This window comes from Rhinoderma darwinii, chromosome 1, assembly GCF_050947455.1.
Source record: "Rhinoderma darwinii isolate aRhiDar2 chromosome 1, aRhiDar2.hap1, whole genome shotgun sequence".
Classification (NCBI taxonomy): domain Eukaryota; kingdom Metazoa; phylum Chordata; class Amphibia; order Anura; family Rhinodermatidae; genus Rhinoderma; species Rhinoderma darwinii.
The window spans coordinates 570,490,874-570,513,773 of NC_134687.1; the positions used below are offsets into that span (position 1 = coordinate 570,490,874).

General features: G+C 43.9%; 1 protein-coding gene across 1 annotated transcript in view; it reads left to right on the forward strand.

Moving 5' to 3' along the window:
• Positions 1–22,900, forward strand: part of SREK1IP1 (SREK1 interacting protein 1) — an 89,447-nt gene that overhangs the window by 6,618 nt on the left and 59,929 nt on the right. The window contains exons 2-3 of the mRNA XM_075839154.1: positions 15,774–15,821; positions 18,048–18,194. Coding sequence (XP_075695269.1) covers positions 15,774–15,821; positions 18,048–18,194 — 195 coding nt within the window. The remainder of the gene's footprint in view (positions 1–15,773; positions 15,822–18,047; positions 18,195–22,900) is intronic.

Below are 22,900 nucleotides of genomic sequence, written 5' to 3' on the forward strand. Positions count from 1 at the left end.
GTCAAAATGCTCACTACACCCGTAGATGAATTCCTCAAGTGGTGTAGTTTACTAAATGGGCTTTTTGGGAGTTTTCACTGTTTTGGTCCCTCAGGGGCCTCCGCAAACCATTCTTGCTAAATTTGAGCTCCAAATGCCAAATGGTGCTCTTTCCCTTCTAATCCCTGCCGTGTGTCCAAACAGCCGTTTATGACCACATGTGGGGTACTGTTTTAGGCTCGATGCACACGACCGTATTTTTTTTATCAGTAATTATGGACAGTAATTACTGACTGTAATTACCGACGCATTCATTTCTACTGGCCACGGACACCTTTCAGTATTTTTACTGATGGGTGTCCATGCTGAAAAAATTATAGAACCTGTCCTATTCTTGTCAGTAAATACGGCAAGGATTCTCCCATAGAAGTCTATGGGAGCTTCCGTAAATACGGACGGCTACAGATGTCTATCCATATACCGTCCGCATGTACTGAAGCATTGCTATGCAACATGCTGATGACACAATTTGCATCCTCCCTCTTTTTTTACGGATCCCTATATACAGATGGAGTACGGATGCAATACAGACCGTATTTACAGACACCCTTCCGTATATACGGATGAAATACGGATTCCTACCGATCCGTATTTAGGGACAGCATTTCGGGATAGATGAAAATACGGTCATGTGCATGGGGCCTTACTCGGGAGAAATTGCTTTACAAATGTTGCGGTGCTTTTTCTCCTTTAGTCCTTGTGGAAATGAGAAAAAAATCTTTGAAAGAATGTAGATTTTCATTTTCAGGGCCTACTAACAATAATTTCTGCAAAAAAACTGTTGGGTCAAAATGCTCACTATACCATTAGATAATTTCCTCAAGGGGTGTAGTTTCCCAAATGTTGTATATTTCCTAAAACTGCATGACCTGGGCAAGAAATATTGAGTTGCGTTTCTCTGGTAAAACTTTGTTACAAAAAAAATGGATTAAAAATAAATTTCTCAAAAAATAAATTAAATTTGTACATTTCACCTCTACTTTAGTTTCATTCTTGTGAAAAGTCTAAAGGGTTAAGAATCTTTCTAAATACTGTTTTGAATACTTTGAGGGTTGAAGTTTTTCAAATGGGGTGACTTATTGGGGATGTCTAATATATAAGGCCCTAAAAGCCACTTCACATCTGAACTGGTCCCTAAAAAAATAGCCTTTTCTTGAAAATGTAAGAAAATGTAAGAAAGTTCTAAGCCTTGTAACATCCTATAAAAATAAAAGGATGCCCAAAAAACGATGCCAATCTAAAGTAGACATATGGAGGATGTTAATTAGCAACAATTTGCTATAACTGCCGAACTTATAAAATAACTGCCTAACTTACAAGCAGATACATTTTAAATTTAGAAAAATGCACATTTTTGCAATTTTTCACTAAATTTGAGTGCTTTTCACAATTAAATACTAAATGTACCGAGCAAATTTTAACAGTAACATAAAGTCCAATGTGTCACGAGAAAACAGTCTCAGAATCGCTTCGAAGCTTAAAGCATTCAAGAAGTTATTACCACATAAAGTGACATGTCTGATTTGAAAAATGAGGCTATGTCAGGAAGGTGAAAAGTGGCCAAAGCGGGAAGGGGTTAATTACTATGTTTTTTGGGCCATAGTACACACCTGTTCAGTTGTATTTGTATATATGTTTTGTATTACTATTGCCACGTCCACTGAGTGCCAAGGTGACAGTGTGTGGTGGGCAGCACATGCAGTATGACATTTAGACCTGATTTGTGACACAGGACCAGTGCATTACAGGAGCTGTAGGTTGGAGCTGGGCATTGAACTGTGTATTGGAGAGAAGTTCCCATGACATGAAGTCAAGAGGTTAAAAATTCGGAACAGAACCAGGACGTCATGTCCCTTTGTCACCTACCTCAAGGCCCAATTACACTGGCTAATAACTGGACGAATGAGCGTCCAATTATTGGCCCGTGTAAACAGGGCAGCGATCACCCGTCAAACGAGCAAACTCTCGTTAGCTGATCATATCTTTTTGGCAGGTATAACCCCTGAGGAAGCCACACTTGTGGCGATACGCTTGGGGCGTTCAGTCCCCGTTTTCCCCCTCTCTGTCTATCACATAACTATGATGTTTTCATGCAGATGGTTTGATGCAACATTTTTTGACTCCTGCTTTAATACTAAGAACGCATGTTGAGGGGATTAGGTGGGAGTGTGGGGGTTTTCTTTGTCGGCCACTTATCAGGGTGGCAACCCCCAAGAGACTTTGTCTAGCATGTTTGTGCTTTCTTAAATGTTTTTTTAATCATTTTTGTGGTGCATTTACTCTGAATAAAATATATTTTTGTGGTGTGTGTATATATAGTGATTCTATGGTATTTTTTGCCTTACATACATACCCGCTTGTGTTTTGTGTGGTATACTGTGGTTTACAGGATATGTGGCAATATTTATGCAGTGCCCGCCGGGTATATTAATATCTTTTTGGCAGGGCTACACCTAGAATTTTTAAAGTTATTCTAAATGATTTTAACTATTAAGCTACAGCTGCAGTCTAAATGAATATATTGAGTTTCATGAAATCTTGGGCCGCAGCTAACATTCAAGAGTCAAAATCATTTAGAAGTACTGCAAAAAGTCTGTGCAGCCCTGGCCTTATGCATCCTGTACAATCATTAATTTGCTGCTGGCAATGGGGGATGTGCTGCCGGAAGTGATGGGGACTGAACGATCATATTAATGATCATTCGTCCCTATATAGAAAGCGTCGGCCCATGTACAAGGGCCTGTTAAAGAGGCTCTGTCACCACATTATAAGTGCCCTGTCTCCTACATAATCTGATCGGCGCTGTAATGTAGATAACAGCAGTGGTTTTTATTTTGAAAAACGATCAATTTTGAGCAAGTTATGAGCAATTTTAGATTTATGCTAATTAGTTTCTTAATAGACAACTGGGTGTGTTTTTACATTTTACCAAGTGGGCGTTGTACAGAGGAGTGTATGACGCTGACCAATCAGTGACCAATCAGCGTCATACACTTCTCTCCATTCATTTTTAGCTGTACTCGCAGCACAGCGTGATCCCGACACTTCGGTAAAGTTTATGTGGGACTTAATCACACAGCACAGCGAGATCACACTGTGCGGTCATTCACAGTGTGATCTCGCGAGGTCACCCTGTGCTGTGATTAAGTAACACGCAAACTTTACTGAAGAGTCGGGAGTGTGAATAGACATCGCGTCCTGGCTGGAGGCAATGTCTATTCACTCTCAAGACACTTTGGTAAAGTTAATGTGGGTGTATGTGACAGCACAGCTAAAAATGAATGGAGAGAAGTGTATGATGCTGGTTGGTCAGCATCATACACTCCTCTGTACAACGCCCACTTGGTAAAAAGTAAAAACACGCCCAGTTGTCTATTAAGAAACAAATTAGCATAAATCTAAAATTGTTCATAACCTGCTCAAAATTGATCGCTTTTCAAAATAAAAACTACTGCTGTTATCTACATTACAGCGCCGATCAGATTATGTAGGAGACAGGGCACTTATAATCTGGTGACAGAGCCTCTTTAACAAGCGACAATTGTTATATCTTCGATTGTCGCTCGTAATGGGCAGAAATCTAACCGTGTAAACCAACCTTAAGGTCTTGTTGCACGGCCCCATATTGGCCGTAAAAAAACGAGGCAGCTTGTTGATCAGTGCTCATTTTCCCTTTCACAAGGAGCAATTCTTGGTTATGTATGGGGACGAGCGATCAATACTATGATCGTTTGTCTCCATACATTTCTATCATGTCAGCAGCACGTCTCCCTGTTTACACAGGGAGAAGTGCTGCCGACAACGATCATATTTATCGCTGCATAAACTAGATCAGCAATGAATGTGCGTTTGTAAACCGGTCAATGATCCGGAAGTATGAAAGTACACAAAATACCTTTAACCTCTTAACGCCGAAGGACGGATATATCCGTCCTCTGCAGCTGCTAGTTCGCGCAGGAGGACGGATATATCCGTCCTGTGATGGCGCGGGTACTGACAGTGTTCCCACGCGATCAGCGGCAGGAGCACGGCTGTTATACACAGCCTGGCTCCTGCTGCAACTGCCGGAATCGAAGCGCGCTCCGATTCCGGCAGTTTAACCCATTAAATGCCGCTGTCAATAGTGACAGCGGCATCTAATGTGTTTGACAGAGGGGGGAGCTCCCTCAGTCACCCCGTCGGCGCCCACGCAAACAAATCGCGGGTTGCCGTCGGGTTTCCATGGCAGCCGGGGGCCTAACAAAGACCCCCAGGTCTGCCTTCAGCAAATGCCTTTTAGGCCATCCCGGAGGCATGGCCTAACAGATTGGCTGTCAGATTTAGGCCTCATTTATACGAGCGTGTGCGTTTTGCGCACGCAAAAAAAACGCAGCGTTTTGCGTGCGCAAAAGGCACTTGACAGCTCCGTGTGTCATCAGTGTATGATGCGCGGCTGCGTGATTTTCGCGCAGCCGCCATCATAGAGATGAGGCTGGTCGATGTCAGTCACTGTCCAGGGTGCTGAAAGAGTTAACTGATCGGCAGTAACTCTTTCAGCACCCTCGACAGTGAATTCCGATCACCATATCGAGTAACCTGTTTAAGAAAAAAGAGGTTCGTACTTACCGAGAACTTCCCGGTCGTTGCCTTGGTGACGCGTCCTTGGTGACGCGTCCTTGGTGACGCGCCTCTCTTGACATCTGGCTCCACCTCCCTGGATGATGCGGCAGTCCATGTGACCGCTGCAGCCTGTGCTTGGATTGTGATTGGCTGCAGCTGTCACTTGGACTGAATTGTCATCCCGGGAGGTCAGACTGGAGGAAGAAGCCGGGAGTTATCGGTAAGTCAGAACTTTTTTTTTTTTTTACACGTTCACGTATATTGGGATCGGAAGTCACTGTCCAGGGTGCTGAACCAGTTTAACTCTTTCAGCACCCTGGACAGTGACTGGCTCCTGCCGGGTTCGGTCAAAAGGAGTTCGGCCGAACCCGGTGAAGTTCGGTTTGCTCATCTCTAAGACACTCCGTTCGGATGTTTGTAAACAGAAAAGCACGTGGTGCTTTTCTGTTTACATTCAGTTTGACAGCTCTTGCGCGAATCACGCAGTTCGCACGGAAGTGCTTCCGTGCGACCTTCGTGGTTTTCACGCACCCATTGACTTCAATGGGTGCGTGATGCGCGAAAAACGCACGATTATAGAACATGTCGTGAGTTTTACGCAACACACTCGCGCTGCGCAAAATTCACTCATTGTCTGCACTGCCCCATAGAGTAATGTAGGTGCGTACGACACGCGTGAAAAGCACGCGCGTATATTACGCTCGTGTAAATGAGGCCTTACACTGACAGGCAATAATGCTTTGGTATACTAAGTATACCAAAGCATTATATATGCGATCAGCAGATCGCATAGTGAAGTCCCCTGGTGGGACTAAAAAAAAAAAAATGTAAATCAGTTAAATAAAGTTTGTGGAATAACAAAAACAAAAATAAAATTACAGTCAAAATCAAATAAAACTTTTTTGCTCAAAACGTGGTTTTATTTAGTAAAAGTGTCAAAACAAATAACACATACACATATATGGTATCCCCGCGATCGTAACGACTTGAACAATAAAATTAACACATTAATTAAACCGCCGGATGAACGGCGTCCAAAAAACAACGGCAAAATTCTCCCTTTTCTCCCATTCCCCCCCATAAAAAATTAAATGAAAGTTAATCTATAAGTCCTATGTACCCCAAAATAGTACTAATGAAAACTACACATTGGCCCGCAAAAATCAAGCCCACATACGGCCACATTGACGGAAAAATAAAAAAATTACATCTCTTGGAATGCGGCGATGCAAAAACAAGTAATTTTTTTCTAAAAGGGTTTTTATTGTGCAAACTTAGGAAAACATATAAAACCTTTACATATTTGGTATCCCCGTAATCGTGCCGACCCATAGAATAAAGTTAACATGTTATTTACGCTGCATAGTAAACGGCGTCAATTTATAACGTGAAAATCAATGCTGGAATAGCTGCTTATTTTCAATTCTCTCCTAAAATAAAGTTAATAAAAGTTAATCGATATATTATAAGCATCTAAAAATGGTGCAATTACAAAATACAACTCGTCCCGCAAAAAACAAGCCCTTATACGGCTAAGGCCTCATGCACACGACCGTATTTTTTCCCACCCGTAAATACTGGCGTAAATACGGGTCCGGTGTCACACGTATTCCACCCGTTTTGCACCAGTATTTACGAACCCGTGCCCGTAAATATGGGTCCGGTGTCACCCGTATTCCACCCGTATTTACGGGCACGTTTTTGGCGGCAAAATAGCACTGCACTAATCGGCAGCCCCTTCTCTCTATCAGTGCAGGATAGAGAGAAGGGACAGCCCTTTCTGTAATAAAAGTAAAAGAAATTCATACTTACCCGGCCGTTGTCTTGGTGACGCGTCCCTCTCTTCACATCCAGCCCGACATCCCTGGATGACGCGGCAGTCCATGTGACCGCTGCAGCCTGTGATTGACCTGTGATTGGCTGCAGCGGTCACATGGCCTGAAACGTCATCCAGGACGTCGGGCCGGATGTCGAGAGGGACGCGTCACCAAGGCAACGGGCGGGAGACCGGACTGGAGGAAGCAGGAAGTTGTCGGTAAGTATGAAAGTCTTTTATTTTTATTTTTTACAGGTTTATACTGATCGGTAGTCACTGTCCAGGGTGCTGAAAGAGTTACTGCCGATCAGTTAACTCTTTCAGCTCCCTGGACAGTGACTATTTACTGACGTCGCTTAGCAACGCTGCCGTAATGACGGGTGCACACATGTAGCCACCCGTCATTACGAGAGCTCCATAGACTTCTATGGACTGTCCGTGCCGTTATTACGGCCTGAAATAGGACATGTTCTATCTTTTTCAACGGCACGGGCACCTTCCCGTGAGAAAACGGGAAGGCACCCGTCGCCAATAGAAGTCTATGAGCCCGTTATTACGGGTCGTAATTACGACCCGTAATAACGGGAGTTTTTACGGTCGTGTGCATGAGGCCTAATACCTCATGTTTTTCATGGATACGTTAACTGTATACACTTTTTTCAGGATGCAGCCAGGTCTTATAATGTTGCGAGAGTTTAGTGTGCCATTGTCTGGTGTAGCGTGCAGGGCAGCCCGTCTAATCTAATAGTATGGGTGTGACTAATAGGCTGTGATCCGGCAAGTGATAACACTGAGCAGCCACTCCCCTCAAGACTAGTGGGAGTGGATATTACTATTTAAAGGGAAGGTGTCATGATCTTTATTTTTATTATATTGGTTTTAATATAATGTAAACAAAAATGTTATTTATTTGTGTTGTCACTTTCTACTTTTTAATGTATTCATACTTTTACTTCTCTATGGGCGCTGCCATTTTTTTTTTCATCTCTGTATGTGTCGATTAACGACACATACACGGATGGAATACGGCAGCTACAATGCATAGGGCACAATGAACGTGAGCCGTTCATTGCTTCTGCTATCTGGCTCTGTACTGCGCAGGCGCAGGTCAGAGTCTCACAGCAGAGAAGCCGGTTTGTAGGGAGATAGCAGGTGCCATTATGAAGATCGGCTGCACTGCAGGTAAGGTGTGTGTCTCTGTCTGTCCCTCTCTCTCTCTCTCACAGAGCCCTGCTATCGTGACCCTCGACGAGCCACCCTCCCCCTGTCGCTAGATGTATTCTCAGTGTGAACGGTGTGCGGAGCTAAGCTTGTCAGTAGAGCGGAGTGTGTGTGTCTGTAGTAGAGCTGAGTGTGTGTATGTATGTAGCAGTGGTGAGTGTGAGATGTATTCTCAGTGTGGTTGGTGTGCGGAACTAAGCTTGTCAGATGTAGTAGGGCTGAATGTGTGTCTGTGTAGTAGAGCTGAATGTATGTGTAGTAGAGCTGACTGTGTGTGTGTGTGTGTGTGTGTGTGTAGCAGCGCTGAGTGTGAGATGTATTCTCAGTGTGGACGGTCTGCGAAACTAAGCTTGTCAGGTGTAGCAGAGCTTAGTGTGTGTGTGTGTGTCTGTGTCTGTCTAGTAAATGCTGAGTGTGTATGTATGTAGCAGTGCTGAGTGTGAGTTGTATTCTCAGTGCGGAGCTAAGCTTGGCAAATGTAGTAGAGCTGACTGTGTGTGTCTGTCTAGTAGAGCTGAGTGTATGTATGTATGTATGTAGCAGTGCTGAGTGTGAGATGTATTCTCAGTGTGGACGGTGTGCGGACTGTGATCGGGTGAGGAGGTGAGGTATCCGTCAGCAGGAGGTCGGGGAGGAGACTGTCAGCAGCAGATGGTTATGCCTATCGCAGAGTGGTGTGACAGTCTCCTCCGCAGTAGAGGAGACTGTCAGCAAGATTGTATGGGGACGCTGGAGGAGACTGTCAGCAGTATTGGATGGTGATGCTGGAGAAGACTGTCAGCAGGATTGTATGGTGGCCCTGGAGGAAACTGTCAGCAGTATTGGGTGGTGATCCTGGAGCAGACTGTCAGCAGGATGGAGGGATAAAGACATTTAGCAGGAGAGGCATGTAAAATGCGCAAAAAAAACTTGGCAAATACACGCCATGTGAACCTGTCAACTGAAAAGTCATTTACTTCACTTTCATCATTCTAAGGGTATGTTCATACGCAGTGTTTTCAGCAGTTTTTCGGGCCGTAAACGTCCCGAAAAATGGCTGAAATATCGGAAGCTGAACGCCTCCAAACATCTGCCCATTGGTTTCAATGGGAAATCCGAAGTTTTTTTACGCTGCCATTTTCCAAAAGCGGCACATAAAAAGACGCCCGCCAAAAAGAAGTGCATGTCACTTCTTGGGACGTATTTGGAGCCGTTTTTCATTGACTTTATAGAAAAGTAGCTCCAAAAACGGCCGTAAAAAACGCTGCCAAAAACGCGAGTTTGATTAAAAAATGGATGAAAATCAGGAGCTGTTTTCCCTTTGTTTAGTAAGCGTGTGAACATACCCTTAGCCTTTTGGTGTGTCCTATAACTTCTGCGAGCTGCATTTTAACAATCGCACCCAAAATGGCAGCCGGACACAGCTTAGCAATTTGAAGACACCTTTTCCTGGCTTGTAGGAGGGGGGGGTGAGATTCCCTCCCACATTTACAGCAGCTGTGAGTCAGGTTGCTTTGCCTTATTCACCTTGCAGTAATTCTGGGAAGTTCTCCCTCTGGTGGCCAACATAGGAAAACATGTCAAATTATTATTTAATTTGTAATACTTTCCACCATGTGGAAGAAAAAAAAAATACAGCAAAAAAACGTAAAAAATATAATAGAAATAAGTAACTTACTTTAAAAAAAAAAAAAAAAGTTTCATTTGCGACACATTCCCTTTAATGCACCTGAGCCCACTGCCTCTGTAACATTTTTGACTTGTCTGCGTCCTGTTGGGAACTGGTGTCTACAAACCCATTTAGTAAGTATGGCCTTTTTTTGAGTATATCTATGTCCCCCTTTTTTCTGTGGTCCCAGAGCTGGGACTCGCATCTTTCAGAGATTTATAGCATAGCCCGTGGACATGCCATAAGTGCCTTAAAGGGAACCTGTCACCAGCATTTCACCTATTGAACTTTACTTATCCCCCACTGTCCTCTGCTATCAAAAGGTCACTGCCGTTATCCCCTCTCCTAAACTCCTCCACTGACTGTAAATAACGGTCTGCAAACATTTTGTGCCTTTTATCGTAATAATCCGGTATCCCGATGTACGCACACAGCAGAAAAGGACATCAATGCACAAGCGTGGGATTTTGTGTGCTGGGGGAAGGCGAGGAGCTGTCAATCAAAAGTAAGGAAGCGGGGTCAACTCGGAAAAACTTGAGAAATGAAGATTTTACTCTTTTCAAATGAAAATTTGACTCTTATGCTCATTAGCATACGGTGTGGGAACACTAAAAAACTGAATACTAAAACTACAGAGCTGACTAAGAAGACAATTCTAGGTTATATAGAAATGATTTGTCACCCCCTACCACCTGGTATTGCTGGTGTAATAGGTGAAATGCTGGTGACAGGTTCCCTTTAAGCTATATTCGAACAACAGTTAAAAACGGTCGTGCGACAGCCATTTTCAGAACACTGCAATTCTATGTGTGTATTCACACGACCGTTTTTAACAGCCTGTGCATACTGACCGTCAAAAAAAGATGTTCTATTTTTGCCCATTATCACGGACCAACGACCCCCATAGAAGTCAATGGACCATTTTTTAACAGCTGTTTTTCAGAAAGCCATCCTTTTGACGGCCATTAAAAATTGATCCTGGTCCTCACAAGGGGACTACCCGGGCCCAGCGCTACTTTAAACCCCATATATGGATAGTGACGTTAGGAGCTTTGGGATGCCGGAATCCCCAGCTAGAGCGTCGGCAACTCTCTTGCCAGGAAATTCTGCTCCTGGAGGAGCCCCTGACATCACTATCCATACAAGGACAGTGACTTTAGAGGCTTTGAGATTCGTGAGTCCCCGGTCAGAGTGTCAGCAACGTTTTTGTAATCCATATATGGACGGTGATGTTGGGGGCCTTGAGATGCTGGAATCCCTGGCCAGTGCGTCAGTAACGCTCTGGCCAGGGATTCCGCCATCTTAAAGCCTGTGTGTGGCACTATGTACAGGAAGCACTGTGTGTGGTACTATCTACAGCTGGATCTACTGTCAGGGGGCACTCTGTGGCGCTCTCTACAGGGGGCACTGTGTGTAGAACTACTGACATGGGCTCTGTGGCACTATTTATGTGGGCACTGGCACTTTATATGTAGGCACTATCTACAGTGGGCACGGGCACTAGCTACAGTAGGTACTATCTATGTGCGCACTATCTACAGTGGGCACGGGCACTAACTAGGTACTGTGGCACCAGCTATGTGGGCACTGGCACTATCTACAGTAGACGCTGTGGCACTATCTATGTGGGCACTATCTACAGTAGGCAGTGTGGCACCATTGTGGCTTTATCTATATGGGCACTGTGGTGTTTTCAGGAGGTTATGAAAAAAAAAAACCCTGAATGAAATTCATCCTTTTTTGTTTTTTTACGGACGTAAAAAACGGATGGCAACAGGATGACAAACGGTCAGATCGCCATCAAATAGATGAAATTTTAGAGACACACTGATGCAAAGCGGCCTAGAAAAACTAACAGTTGATCCATTTGTAACAGCCGTTTGTTTTTTTTTACTATCTTGTAAATATAGCCTTCGATTAGAATAACCATTTAAGTTGTTGTATCAGTGGGCTCCAACCTGTGGCTCTTCAACGGTACTGAAACTATGACTACCAGATGTCAGGGCATGCTGAGATTTCACAACTGCTGGTGAGCCACTTATTGGAGACCAAGTGGTTATTCATGTTTCTTCACCTAAATGTATTCTAGAGTGCAGTCACACGTGGCAGAAATTCCTGCGACTAAAAATCATGAATAGAATAAATAGAACTGATTTTAAGTTGCAGAAATTTCTGCAACAAAATCTACCGCGTGTGAACGCACTCTTCAAAATCTCGGATGTCTGAGACAGATAATTGATGGGTGACTTATTGCCTAATAAAAAGGTTACCAGATGACATTTTGCCTACCCGTACGTTTAGTTGCAGATTTCCAGGTTTTGTGGATGTAAATGTAGGGTATGACTAAGACTGCGCTTATTCTTTAATTCCACGTTGAGTACACGGTGTCTACAATATAATAGGAGTTGACCTGATCTTTTTATATTCCAATTTTTATTTCATAATAACAACTATTGCTTAGGGTTGTTGTTCTTTAAGACCAATTGTCATCATCTATAGCAAAGAAATTCATATGAAATTCTGAGCTGAGACTCCCCTAAATTCTGCATTATTTTGTTTGAAAGAAAGTAGCAAGAAAAAATACAATGAAAAGCAATTTGACTAAACATGATGGCCATGAATGGTCTTTTTCTGAGAAGTCAAGGTGAATTAGTTCATTTTATTGTTCAGCTGGATCCTGAAGTGGTGAAATGAATATTTACCTTGAAAACCTTTTTACAATGTCAAGCCCATTTCCTGTTCCACTCCGTCTGTCAGGTCAAGATATTATTTGTTGGGCATAACAAGCAAAGTGCAGCCGAAGACGGCAATTCTGCAGACATAATACGAAGCAGGTTAAAGGGGTTCGCTAAGATTTCTCTTTTTTTTAAATTTAACCCTCTTATTCTTGAACATTGCACAGACTGTGAGGTGGATGGGGCATGTACGGACTTAGGGCAGGTTCACACGGAGTTTTTTGACACGGAAAACGCATAAAAAAACGGCCGAAAATGCCTCCCATCTGCGGAGGCGGACATCCCCTATCTTCGGGCGTTTACGTCTCTGACCTCCCATTGACATCAATGGGAGGCGGGGAAAACGTATTTCGCGGCGTTTTTTGCCCGCGGCGCTCAATGGCCGCGGGCGAAAAACGCCACGAAAATCGGCATGCTGGCACCGCAAAATCTGACTCAAAATGACAAACGGAATTTTGAAGCAGATTTTCCACCTGCAAAAATTTTTTAGATGTGATCATTATTAGCTGTATCCTGCAAGTTAGAGACACGCAGGACCAGAAATAAAATTGCCCTCCATTAACCCCTTAATGACCGCCGATACGTCTTTTTACGGCGGTCATTAGTGGGCTTTATTCTAGAGCGCCGCCAAACTACGTCGGCGCTTTAGAATGAGATCGCGCTGCAATCAGCGCGTATATCTCCAAGCCTCAGCTGTTAGCTGACAGCGGAGGCTTGCAGACAATGTTAGAGGAACCTCTGATAGGAGGAGGTGACCGCTGTGAACAGCCTATCACAGCGATCACCACCCGCTGTTAGTGTAAACAGCGGGCTCTCTCCTCTGCTCTCCGTCTCTCCTCTCAGTTGTGGTTTTGTGACAGGAGAGACAGAGACCTGCGAAATCGAAACGAACAAATCGTTACAGTCAAGAAACATCACATTATATTGTAACAACTCCCCCACCTGTTTTTTTAGTTACTTTTATTTAAATTTTTATAGTAAAACTCATAAAAAGCAAAAAAAAAAAAAATTATAATTATAGAAAAAAAAAATATATTTTGTTACAAAAAAACTGTTACTATTAGAGAGGAAACCTATTAGAATGGCGCGCAAACTTTATAGCGCAGAGCAAGCTTATGCTATTTTGTGCCCTGATTCAGGCAGTGACACAGGAACCGCATCAGAAGGGGAAATATGCTATGATGAAACTACAAGTACTGCTTCGGACGCTTCCGCAACAACTCCCCCTATGGAAGATGCCGCTGTTGCCGAATCCACAGGCGCAACTGCGGGAACTAGTAATCCAATAGTACCGCAAATTTTTTGGGATCCTGCAGCAAACTTTATCCCTCAGGTGCCCCAATTTATGTCAACTCCGGGCATAAACCTTGACACCACGAATTTTGCCCCACACAATTTTTTTCATATTTTTTTTACGGATGAGCTGTTACAATTAATTGTGGACCAGACGAACCTTTTTGCAAGGCAGTTTTTGACGGAAAAGCCTGCATGTGGTTATGCAAGGGTCTGGGTTCCTACCAATGTCCGCGAGATAAAAAAATTTTTAGGGCTCATTCTGAATATGGGCATTGTAAAAAAAACGTCCACCCGTTCTTACTGGGCAGCAAGTCCTATTCATGTAACCCCAGTTTTTTCATCAATAATGTCCCGGAGCAGGTATGAGGTATTAATGCGTTTCCTGCATTTTAGTAACAATTTAGAAAGCCTCCCAAGAAGTGATCCCGGGCACGATCGCCTTCACAAGCTGAGGCCCTTTATTACTGCGCTAAAAGACTCATTCCTAAAATCCTACACTCCTGACATGAACTTGAGTGTGGATGAATCCCTAGTAAATTTTAAGGGGAGATTGTGTTTCAGGCAATACATACCATCAAAGAGAGCGAGATATGGCGTAAAGCTATATAAAATATGCGAGAGTAAGACCGGTTACACATGCGGCTTCAATATATATGAGGGCAGAGACCGTGAAATAAATCCCCCAGGATGCCCACAAAACCTTGGTGTCAGTGGAAAAATCGTCGATGACCTTATGCAGCCGTTCCTTCAAAAAGGCTACAGAGTATACACGGACAATTTTTATTCTAGTGTGCCACTTTTCAAAAGCCTTCACGCTGACAAAACAGGGGCCTGTGGGACGGTTCGCAGAAACCGCAAAGGATTGCCACCACAACTTCTCTCAATGCGCCTGGCAAAGGGGGAATCCATTGCTTTCGCAAGTGATGAACTTCTTGCACTTAAGTGCAATGATCGGAGAGAGGTTTTTATGCTGAGCACTATACACACTGACACCAAGGTCACTATCAGAGAGAGAGAGGCGCTACTGCGAACAGACAGAAACCGCTCTGTATTACAGAGTACAACAAGTACATGGGTGGCGTCGACCTTTCAGACCAGGCTCTCCAACCTTATTTGATCAAAAGGAAAACTAGAGCCTGGTACAAGAAAGTGGCAATTTATCTGATGCAGGTTTCTACGTTCAATTCCTATATAATATTCAAAAAGGCCCAGGGAACCATGACATATCTGGAATTCCAAGAAAAAATTATTGAACATCTTTTATTTGAAGGAGGGGAAGTAGGACACCATGAATCAGAAGATGTCAAGAGACTCACGGAGCGTCACTTCTTACATCCTATCCCTGCCACTGAGACGCAAAAGTATCGGCAGAAGAGATGCAAAGTTTGCCGAAAACATGGCCGAAGAAGAGATTCACGTTTTTATTGCCCCTTTTGCCCTTCAAAACCAGGACTGTGTAATTACCCATGCTTTGAGACCTACCATACAGTAGCACATTACTGAATTACCAAAAGCCAAAATAGGGAGGGATTCCTTATGCGAAAGTGAAACTGTCAATGATAATTCTGGGTGGGGGGGTCTTTATATCTGTGGGGTCTTCTTTCCCAGATTGGGTAATTTTTAAGTGTATTTTTATTTTCCGACACCACAGGGCCTCTGCAAAGACACTCTGGTGCCTAAAAATCAGCTTTGGAAACAGTCATCCTTAGGCCAAATTGGACACCTTTAGTTTGAGGCCTTGCCAAGTGCCCGTGAGATAACAAACACCAACATATTTGGTATCCAAGCAATCAGAACAAACTCAGAAATAAATCTAGAGGCATGCAAAAGTAAAAACATTATTTATTTAAAAAATTTTACACAATAAATTGAAGAAAACATAGTTTTTGTCTACATTTTTTTGCATTTTTGTAAAATTTAAAAAAAAAACAAAGAAGAAAACCTATAGTATAAACCACCAAAAGAAAGCCCTGTTTCTGCTGAAAAAAACCATACCAAATTTGTAGGGATACATTTGATTCCTACAACGTTATAACCAATTAAATAAAGACCTAGTGAAACTGCTAATTTTGCCTTGGTCATTAAGGCCCAGAATGCATGCAGGGGGAAGGGGTTAAATAGTTATTTTTATCCAAAATATTTATGGCATATCCACGAGATACGTCATAAATGTCTGACAGATGCAGGTCCCATCCCTGGGACCCTGCACCTATGTCCAGAACAGGGGTCCCTCAACCCCCACACCATCTGGCAAGGCGGCTTCCGCCAGCAAGACAGTGTATCGGTGGAGAGGCGGTGACACTAAGTGTCCAGGGAAACCCACTTTGATTTAGTCTGTTGTAAAGCCCCTGTATAAAAATAAGATATAAAATGTACTTTTATTTTAGATAACCATCATTTCTGCATATTTTTTTTGCAGGCGTGAACAAAGATAACATCAGAGCTGGATGCAAGAAGTGTGGATATCGTAAGTATTTATTATGACCCTGCAAATAACAGCATAGATCTGTCTAGATGTAGTGCCCCCCCCCCCCCCCCTCTTACCAAAGTTCATTACCTAGTGTACAATACAGGGCCTGGGGTAAATGAAGTTCCATATTACGTAAACAGGACATATTGACTGATGCTATAATGCAGTAATTGTACAGTGTACACAGCTCTGCCATCACAGGGGGCATCATCACATGGGGCATGTCTTCTCAGGTGGTTTTTAGGTGGCTCTGTCCTTGACCACACCAGCCTGTCTATAAAATAACAATGTCACTGTGTGAGGGATCAAGAATTGTATTGACAAGTTGGTGGAGCACGTTGGCCATCAAGCATCTTTATTTCATCTTTTCCTGTTGTCACTTCTCACATTTTTACTTTATCGAATATAGAATTTTTTTTTTACTGATTGGAAACTGTCAACAAGAAGAATCTTGTCATGGCTATATTTATATTGTAATAATAACCTGTGTATCATAAACACCCTGCATCTCAGCTGCACTTCTTATACACAAGTGTTTGTCTATTAGTGCGTTCTGAGTTAAAGGGGTTATTATTGAGCAGTGTGAGCGATAAAAGTAAAGCAGCGCCTGCTAGAGCGCCACGGCCCCTTCGAACATCTGATCGGCGGGGGTGTTCACAGTCGGACCGCCACCGATCAGACATTGATAGCCTATTCTGAGGATAGGCCATACATTTTCTGTCATCGGATAACCCCTTTAACACCGAATGCCCTAATAGGGTAACCCAGACCAAGACTTGTGCATAATACATACAGCTGCAGGATGTTTAAAGAGTCCCTCATTTATAACATCAATCTATTAGCCAGGGCGGAGACAAGCTAAAAAGAACTTCTCTCTCCAGGGGACCCAAATGTCACCCACATTGATGATTTCAATAGGCATCATGTCCTGATTTTCCCTTTTGGTGGTGCTACATTGAAATCAAACACTTGTTACAAAGTTCCCCCACAGCTCATCACTTAGTCTTAGTAGCAGTATTCCCTGTGACTCGCTTAATTTCGAGTGGACCTACCAACAAAAAGGATTATCCAGAGTTTACAACCCCTTCAATGTACTAAATAGGGAGACCTAGGAGTAGCAGATTAACAGAAGCTGTGGAAGCTGCTCATACTATTTAGTTTCCAAGTACATAAGGGTCTACATTTCTGGCAATTATATGACTTGTATATGGAATTTTTAGCTCGTTTTCCCCTCTGTATGCTTTATCTCTAATTGTCAGTTTTCTCTGACCTTGGCTCCAGAGGGGGGCCTGCTATGATGTCTCCCATAAACTGCACACAGAGAAAAGTGGGGATCCCGCTCTCATGTCCCTCTCTAGCACACCCTCAGAAGCGGCATTATACAGCAGTACTGAGTGATTGGGGTGAGATAGAATACTTATTAGAACTTGCAGCAACGTCTTGGTGTATCTGTCTGCATTTGTCTCTCTCCAGCAGCTCCCTCCCTCTCCCCTCCCCGTAGTTTTCTATGGGCAGCATGTAACCTGATCCCTCAGTGAGCTGATAATCCATCTGGTCTCTCAAGACTGATTTTAAAGCTTCGTTCATATCTGCATATGGGTCCCGTTCTGACATTCCGTCGGAGCTTCCCGTCAGAACGGGACCCTGACTGATACGGTTTCCGTTTGCATCACCATTGATTTCAATGGTGACGGATCCGGTACCAATAGTTTCCGTTTGTCTCCGCTGTGTAAGGGTTCCGTCGTTTTGACAGAATCAATACCGTAGTCTACTACGCAATTCATTCAGTCAAAAAGATGGAACCCTTGCACAACTGAGACAAACGGAAACCATTGGCACCGGATCCGTCACCATTGAAATCAATGGTGATGCAAATGGAAACCTACGGTTTCCGTTTGTTTCAGTCAGGGTCCCGTTCTGACGGGAAGCTCCGATGGAATGTCAGAACGGGACCCTGACGCAAAGGGGAACATTTCCCTAATAAGATATTTCAAAGTTTCTTATATTTGCTTGTACTGATCTTTGCAAAGTTTGTGGAAACGACAGTGAACATTTAAATTAACGTGATCGCAAAAGCAAAGGCCTTTTTAGGTGGAAAATGACTGACCCCCTACTGCGGCCTACAGCCCACATCTCTGTTGCTCTTGGATGTTGCTGTGAATTTAGCAGTATAATAGTCCTGCGGTTATATTGTGTTAGTAATTGCAGTTGTTTCCCGTTCAGCTGGCCATCTGACATTTGAATGCAGAAACTTCCTGAGAGTGGACCCACAGAGAGACATTGTGTTAGATGTCAGTAGCACCAGTAGCGAGGACACTGATGATGAAGTTGAAATTGGAAGTAACGCTCCAGTTTCTACAGATAAGAAAAGTAAGTAAAATATGATATAATTGATTATTATTCAGATCAAGATGCATGAGCGGTTTGACTTTTTTGTATATTGTTATTTTCCCCCTGCTCAGACTTTCACTAGTCTGTGTGTGTATATATATATATATATATATAGTCTGTACCAACTGCAGCCAGAGGACTGGTGAGATGTCACTTACTACTGGGGCTTTTAACATTATCTTGATGGCTGTCTATTTAAAGAGCATATGTCACCAAGACAGAACATTAAATTAGTACTCTATGAAATGACCTAATAACACTAAGCTAATGTCGTGGGTGCAATAAATGTTCCTAGAACTGCTATTGTTCTTAATATCAAATGGTTTTTCCCATCTTGGATATTTATGGCATATCCACAGGATATGCCATAAATGTCTGATAGATGCTAGTCCCAGTTTCCGTAACTCCAAACCACCTACTCAGGAAGTGGCCGGGAGGCAGCGGGAGCCGACCAAGGTAAAACGGGGTTTAGATGGGACCCGCATCCATCGGACATTTAAGTGCTATCGAATTGATTTCTACTCCTGACAGCAATATGAATTTGGTTTCTCCAAAAAGCCTGTTCCTCTTTTTGGGTCTTCAGGTTTTGTTCATGATTTCTAAGTCTGTATCTATCCATCTATATTGTTGCCGGGGTAGACATTAATATTTTGGAGGTTTACTCCATAGTTAGGCTATGTTCATATCTGCGTTGGGTCTTTCCGTTGTTATGCTCCATCAGAGGAGCAGAACAAGGGAAATCCAGAAGCGGTGCTATTTTTTCCGGAGATCTTGTCCGTCTCTGCGACGGATGCCCCTAACGGATCCTCCAAAGCAAATGTCAACAATCCCTTACTGTGCACTGAGGCATGTTCCTGTTAGAGGAGCAGAGATAGTAGGGCAGGACCATGGAGGAAATAAAATTGGGCACACCCATATCGGCACTACTACGGCTGGCACATTTATATAAGTACTATAGCAGTTACAATTGACAATATTATGGTAAAATGTTTGTGGGCACATTATTGACAATTTTATGTTGACGTTATCATGCAGGCAGCACAGCTTGGCCTACACTCCCTCATCGACAAAGCAGTGGGCGTTTGCGGCAAGTCATGGGAACGGACTGATGTGAGCAGTACTATTTTGAACAATTCAGGAGTGTTAGTTGCATGTCTGTTACTGTACTGAGAGAGCAGGATTGTATTGAAGTTATAACAATGGTTGGTTTTGGAGGTGTGACGAGGACTATAAGAGATGCGAGCAAGGCGGCAGCAAACATCTGAACCATATCTTGTGGCATTTGCTTCTGTGCTTCCAGGCTTAAAGTGGTCTTCTCATCGTCTTCCAGAATCCCTGGTAGTTGGTTTTGCAGGAAGAATCAGTTGCCTGCCAGACATTTCGATATGCATTAGTATATCATGGCCATCCAGATAAATGGCCAACAGTAAAAGCAAACATACATTGACCATGAGATTAGTGGCTGTTCTTATAGAGTGCTTATCTGTTCTGGCTGAGAGAGGGCTTTCAAACTGGGACCCCCTCTATGACGTCCATATGCCCTAATTGGGTGTATATGCAGAGGTTGTCTTTATGAGACATTCCCTTTTATGCTCCTTAATGTCAGCTAGCCAATATTTTCTCTCTTAGAAGGCAATTAGCTGACCACAACTAGTGTATACTAGCTGCATTTTAAAAGCCACATTAGTTGACATAATGAAGAGCTACAATCCTCTAAACATTCTCAGTTAGAGTCAAACTCGCCCTGATTTATGATCAAAGCCATCACCATCTACAGCTAATCCATGATATTTTGTGTAATTACACAAGCGGCAGAATGTGCATTCACACTGCTCTTTAAAGATAAGACCACTGCTGTAAGTACAAACCTTTTCGTACATAGCCCTGCCAGAATAATTCGCATTTCTGAGAAAATATAAATTGAGACCTCCAGTAAATGAAGTAAATCCATCTACATGCCTGCTAGTGACAGCTTTGAAAAAGCATAATCGTTTTTAATCCTTATAATTTATAGGAGCGCAAACTCTTACGAGGTAAAATGTACCTCCGTATTGGCTAAGATACAGGAATTGCATTATGAGCAAATATCTGCAAGTATAAGTCATCCAAATGCAAAGCCGGATGGCTGCAGGGAACTGTCATTAAAGGGTTTTTCAATGGGCTGTGTCTGGTATCATCTCCATCCAAGTGAATGGGACTGAGCTGTAATACCAGACGCAGGCCAAAGCAGTTCCCTGTATGTTTTCATAGAGGTAACTCCAATTCGGAGGTAGACTTTATGCCGCAGGTTGCACAAAAGACTAAAGAAAATAAAGCCTAAAATATGAGGAGGATCCAGCAATGCCTGCCTCAGTCTTCACAATTCAGTAGTGAGAAGTACCAGCAATCCCTGCCTCAGACTTCTCCCTCGAGTAGTGAGGTGGACCAGAAATCTCTGCCTCGTTCTTCCTTCTTCAGTAGTTAGGAGATGGCAATCCATGCTTCAGGAGTCTCCCTCCAGTAGTGAGTTGAACCAGCAATCCCTGCCTCAGTCTTCTCCCTCCATTAGTGTGAAGGAGTGCCAATTCCTGCCTCCGTCTTCTCCCTCCAGTGGTTTGGGGGGCTGGCAAGCATTGCCTCCATGTTCTCCCTCCAGTAGTGAGGGGAACCAGCAATGCATGTCTCAGTAGTTTGAAGGACTGACAATCCCTGCCTCAGTCTTCTCCCTCCATTTGCCTTAGTCTTTTTTCCCGAGGCCCGGCAATCCCTGTCCCCCACTACTGCCTCCATTAATGAGAAAGGTCGGTTATCCCTTCCTCAGTCTTCCTCCAGAAGTGAGCAGGGCCAGCAATCCCTGCCTCAGTCTTCTCTTACAGCGGTTGGGAGGGCTTGAAATCCCTGCCTCAGTCTTCTCCCTCCAGTAGTGAGGAGGACCAGCAATCCCTGCCTCACTCTTCTCCCTCCAGTAGTGAGGAGGACCAGCAATCCCTGCTTCAGTCTTCTCCCTCCAGTAGTGAGGAGGACCAGCAATCCCTGCTTCAGTCTTCTCCCTCCAGTAGTGAGGAGGACCAGCAATCCCTGCTTCAGTCTTCTCCCTCCAGTAGTGAGGAGGACCAGCAATCCATGTCTCACTCTTCTCCCTCCAGTGGTTAGGAGGGCTGACCAGCCTTGCCTCAGTGTTCTCCCCCCAGTAGTGAGGAAAACCAACAATGCATGCCTTAGTCTTCTCCCTCCAGTAGTCAGGAGGACCAACAATCCCTGTCTCAGTATTTTCTCATGGACCAGCAATCCCTGTCTCCGTCTACTGCCTCCATTAATGAGAAAGGCCGGCAATCCCTGTCTCCGTCTACTGCCTCCATTAATGAGGAAGGCCAGTAATCCCTGCCTCAGTCTTCTCCCTCCAGTAGTGAGGAGGACCAGCAATCCCTGCCCCAGTCTTCTTTCTCCAGTAGTGATGAGAATTTCTAATCCCTGCCTCAGTCTTCTCCCTTTTAGTAGTGAGGAGGACCAGCAATCCCTGCCTCATTCTTCTCCCTCGAGTAGTGAGGAGGACAAGCAATCTCTGCCTCACTCTTCTCCCTCCAGTGGTTAGGAGGACTGGCAAGCCTTGCCTCAATGTTCTCCTTCCAGTAGGGGGAGAACCAGCAATGCATGCCTCAGTCTTCTCCCTCCAGTAGTGTGAAGGACCGCCAATCCCTGCCTCAATCTTTTCTCGCCTGTAGTGAGGATGACCAGCAAACCCTGTCTGTCTTTTCTCGAGGACCAGCAATCCCTCTCTTCGTCTAGTGCCTCCATTAATGAGGAAGGCCGGCAATTCCTTCCTCAGTCTCCTTCCTCCAGTAGTGAGCAGAACCAGTAATCCCTGGCTCAGTCTTCTCTTACAGTGGTTAGGAGGGCTATAAATGCCTCCCTTAAGTAGTGAGGAGGACTTAAATTCCTGCCTCAGTCTTCTCTCTCCCTCCAGTAGTACGGGAGATCTGGCAATCACCTTTCTCAGTCTTCTCCCCCTTGCAGACATATGTAGATTTTTTTTTTGTCCTTGGTTGTATAGTGTGACTGGTTGTCACTGGGCCAAGCTGAGATGCTGCAAGCAAGTCTAAGCCTCTGGATCTTTCACACGTGGCATAAATAGTGTGGCTTTTCTGCAACGTATTTTGTTGTAGAAGATCCGCAGCATAATACAGTACCAAAGGACTGGATGAGATTTAAAGAAATCTCATCCACACGCTGCGTACGTGATATGCGGAAATTGCGCACACAAATTGACCTGCGGTGCGGTTTTTTCAATCTGCATCATGTCCATTATGGTTGCGGAATCGCCTGTATTTTTTTGCAGGTTTTCCCCACATTGAATTCAATGGGGATCTAAAACCCGCAACAAACAGTGAAGTGCTGTGACTTTCGCAGCAGAATTGCAGCGATTACGCCACAAAAATCTCAACTTAGAAAAAAAAAAACCCCCTATACTTACCTCTGACTTTCTGCAGTCTGGCCTCCTGGGATGACGTTTCATCCCATGTGACCACCACTGCAGCAAATCACAGGCTGCAGCTGTCTCCCGGGATTAAATGTCATCCCAGGAGGCCAGCCTGCCAGCAATCCGGCTAATGCTTCAGTTTTCTGCAGCGGACATTTCAGGCTAAAAACGGCACCACAATTTGGTGCGGTTTTTCGCCTGGAATTACCTGCGACGATACGCTGTGTAC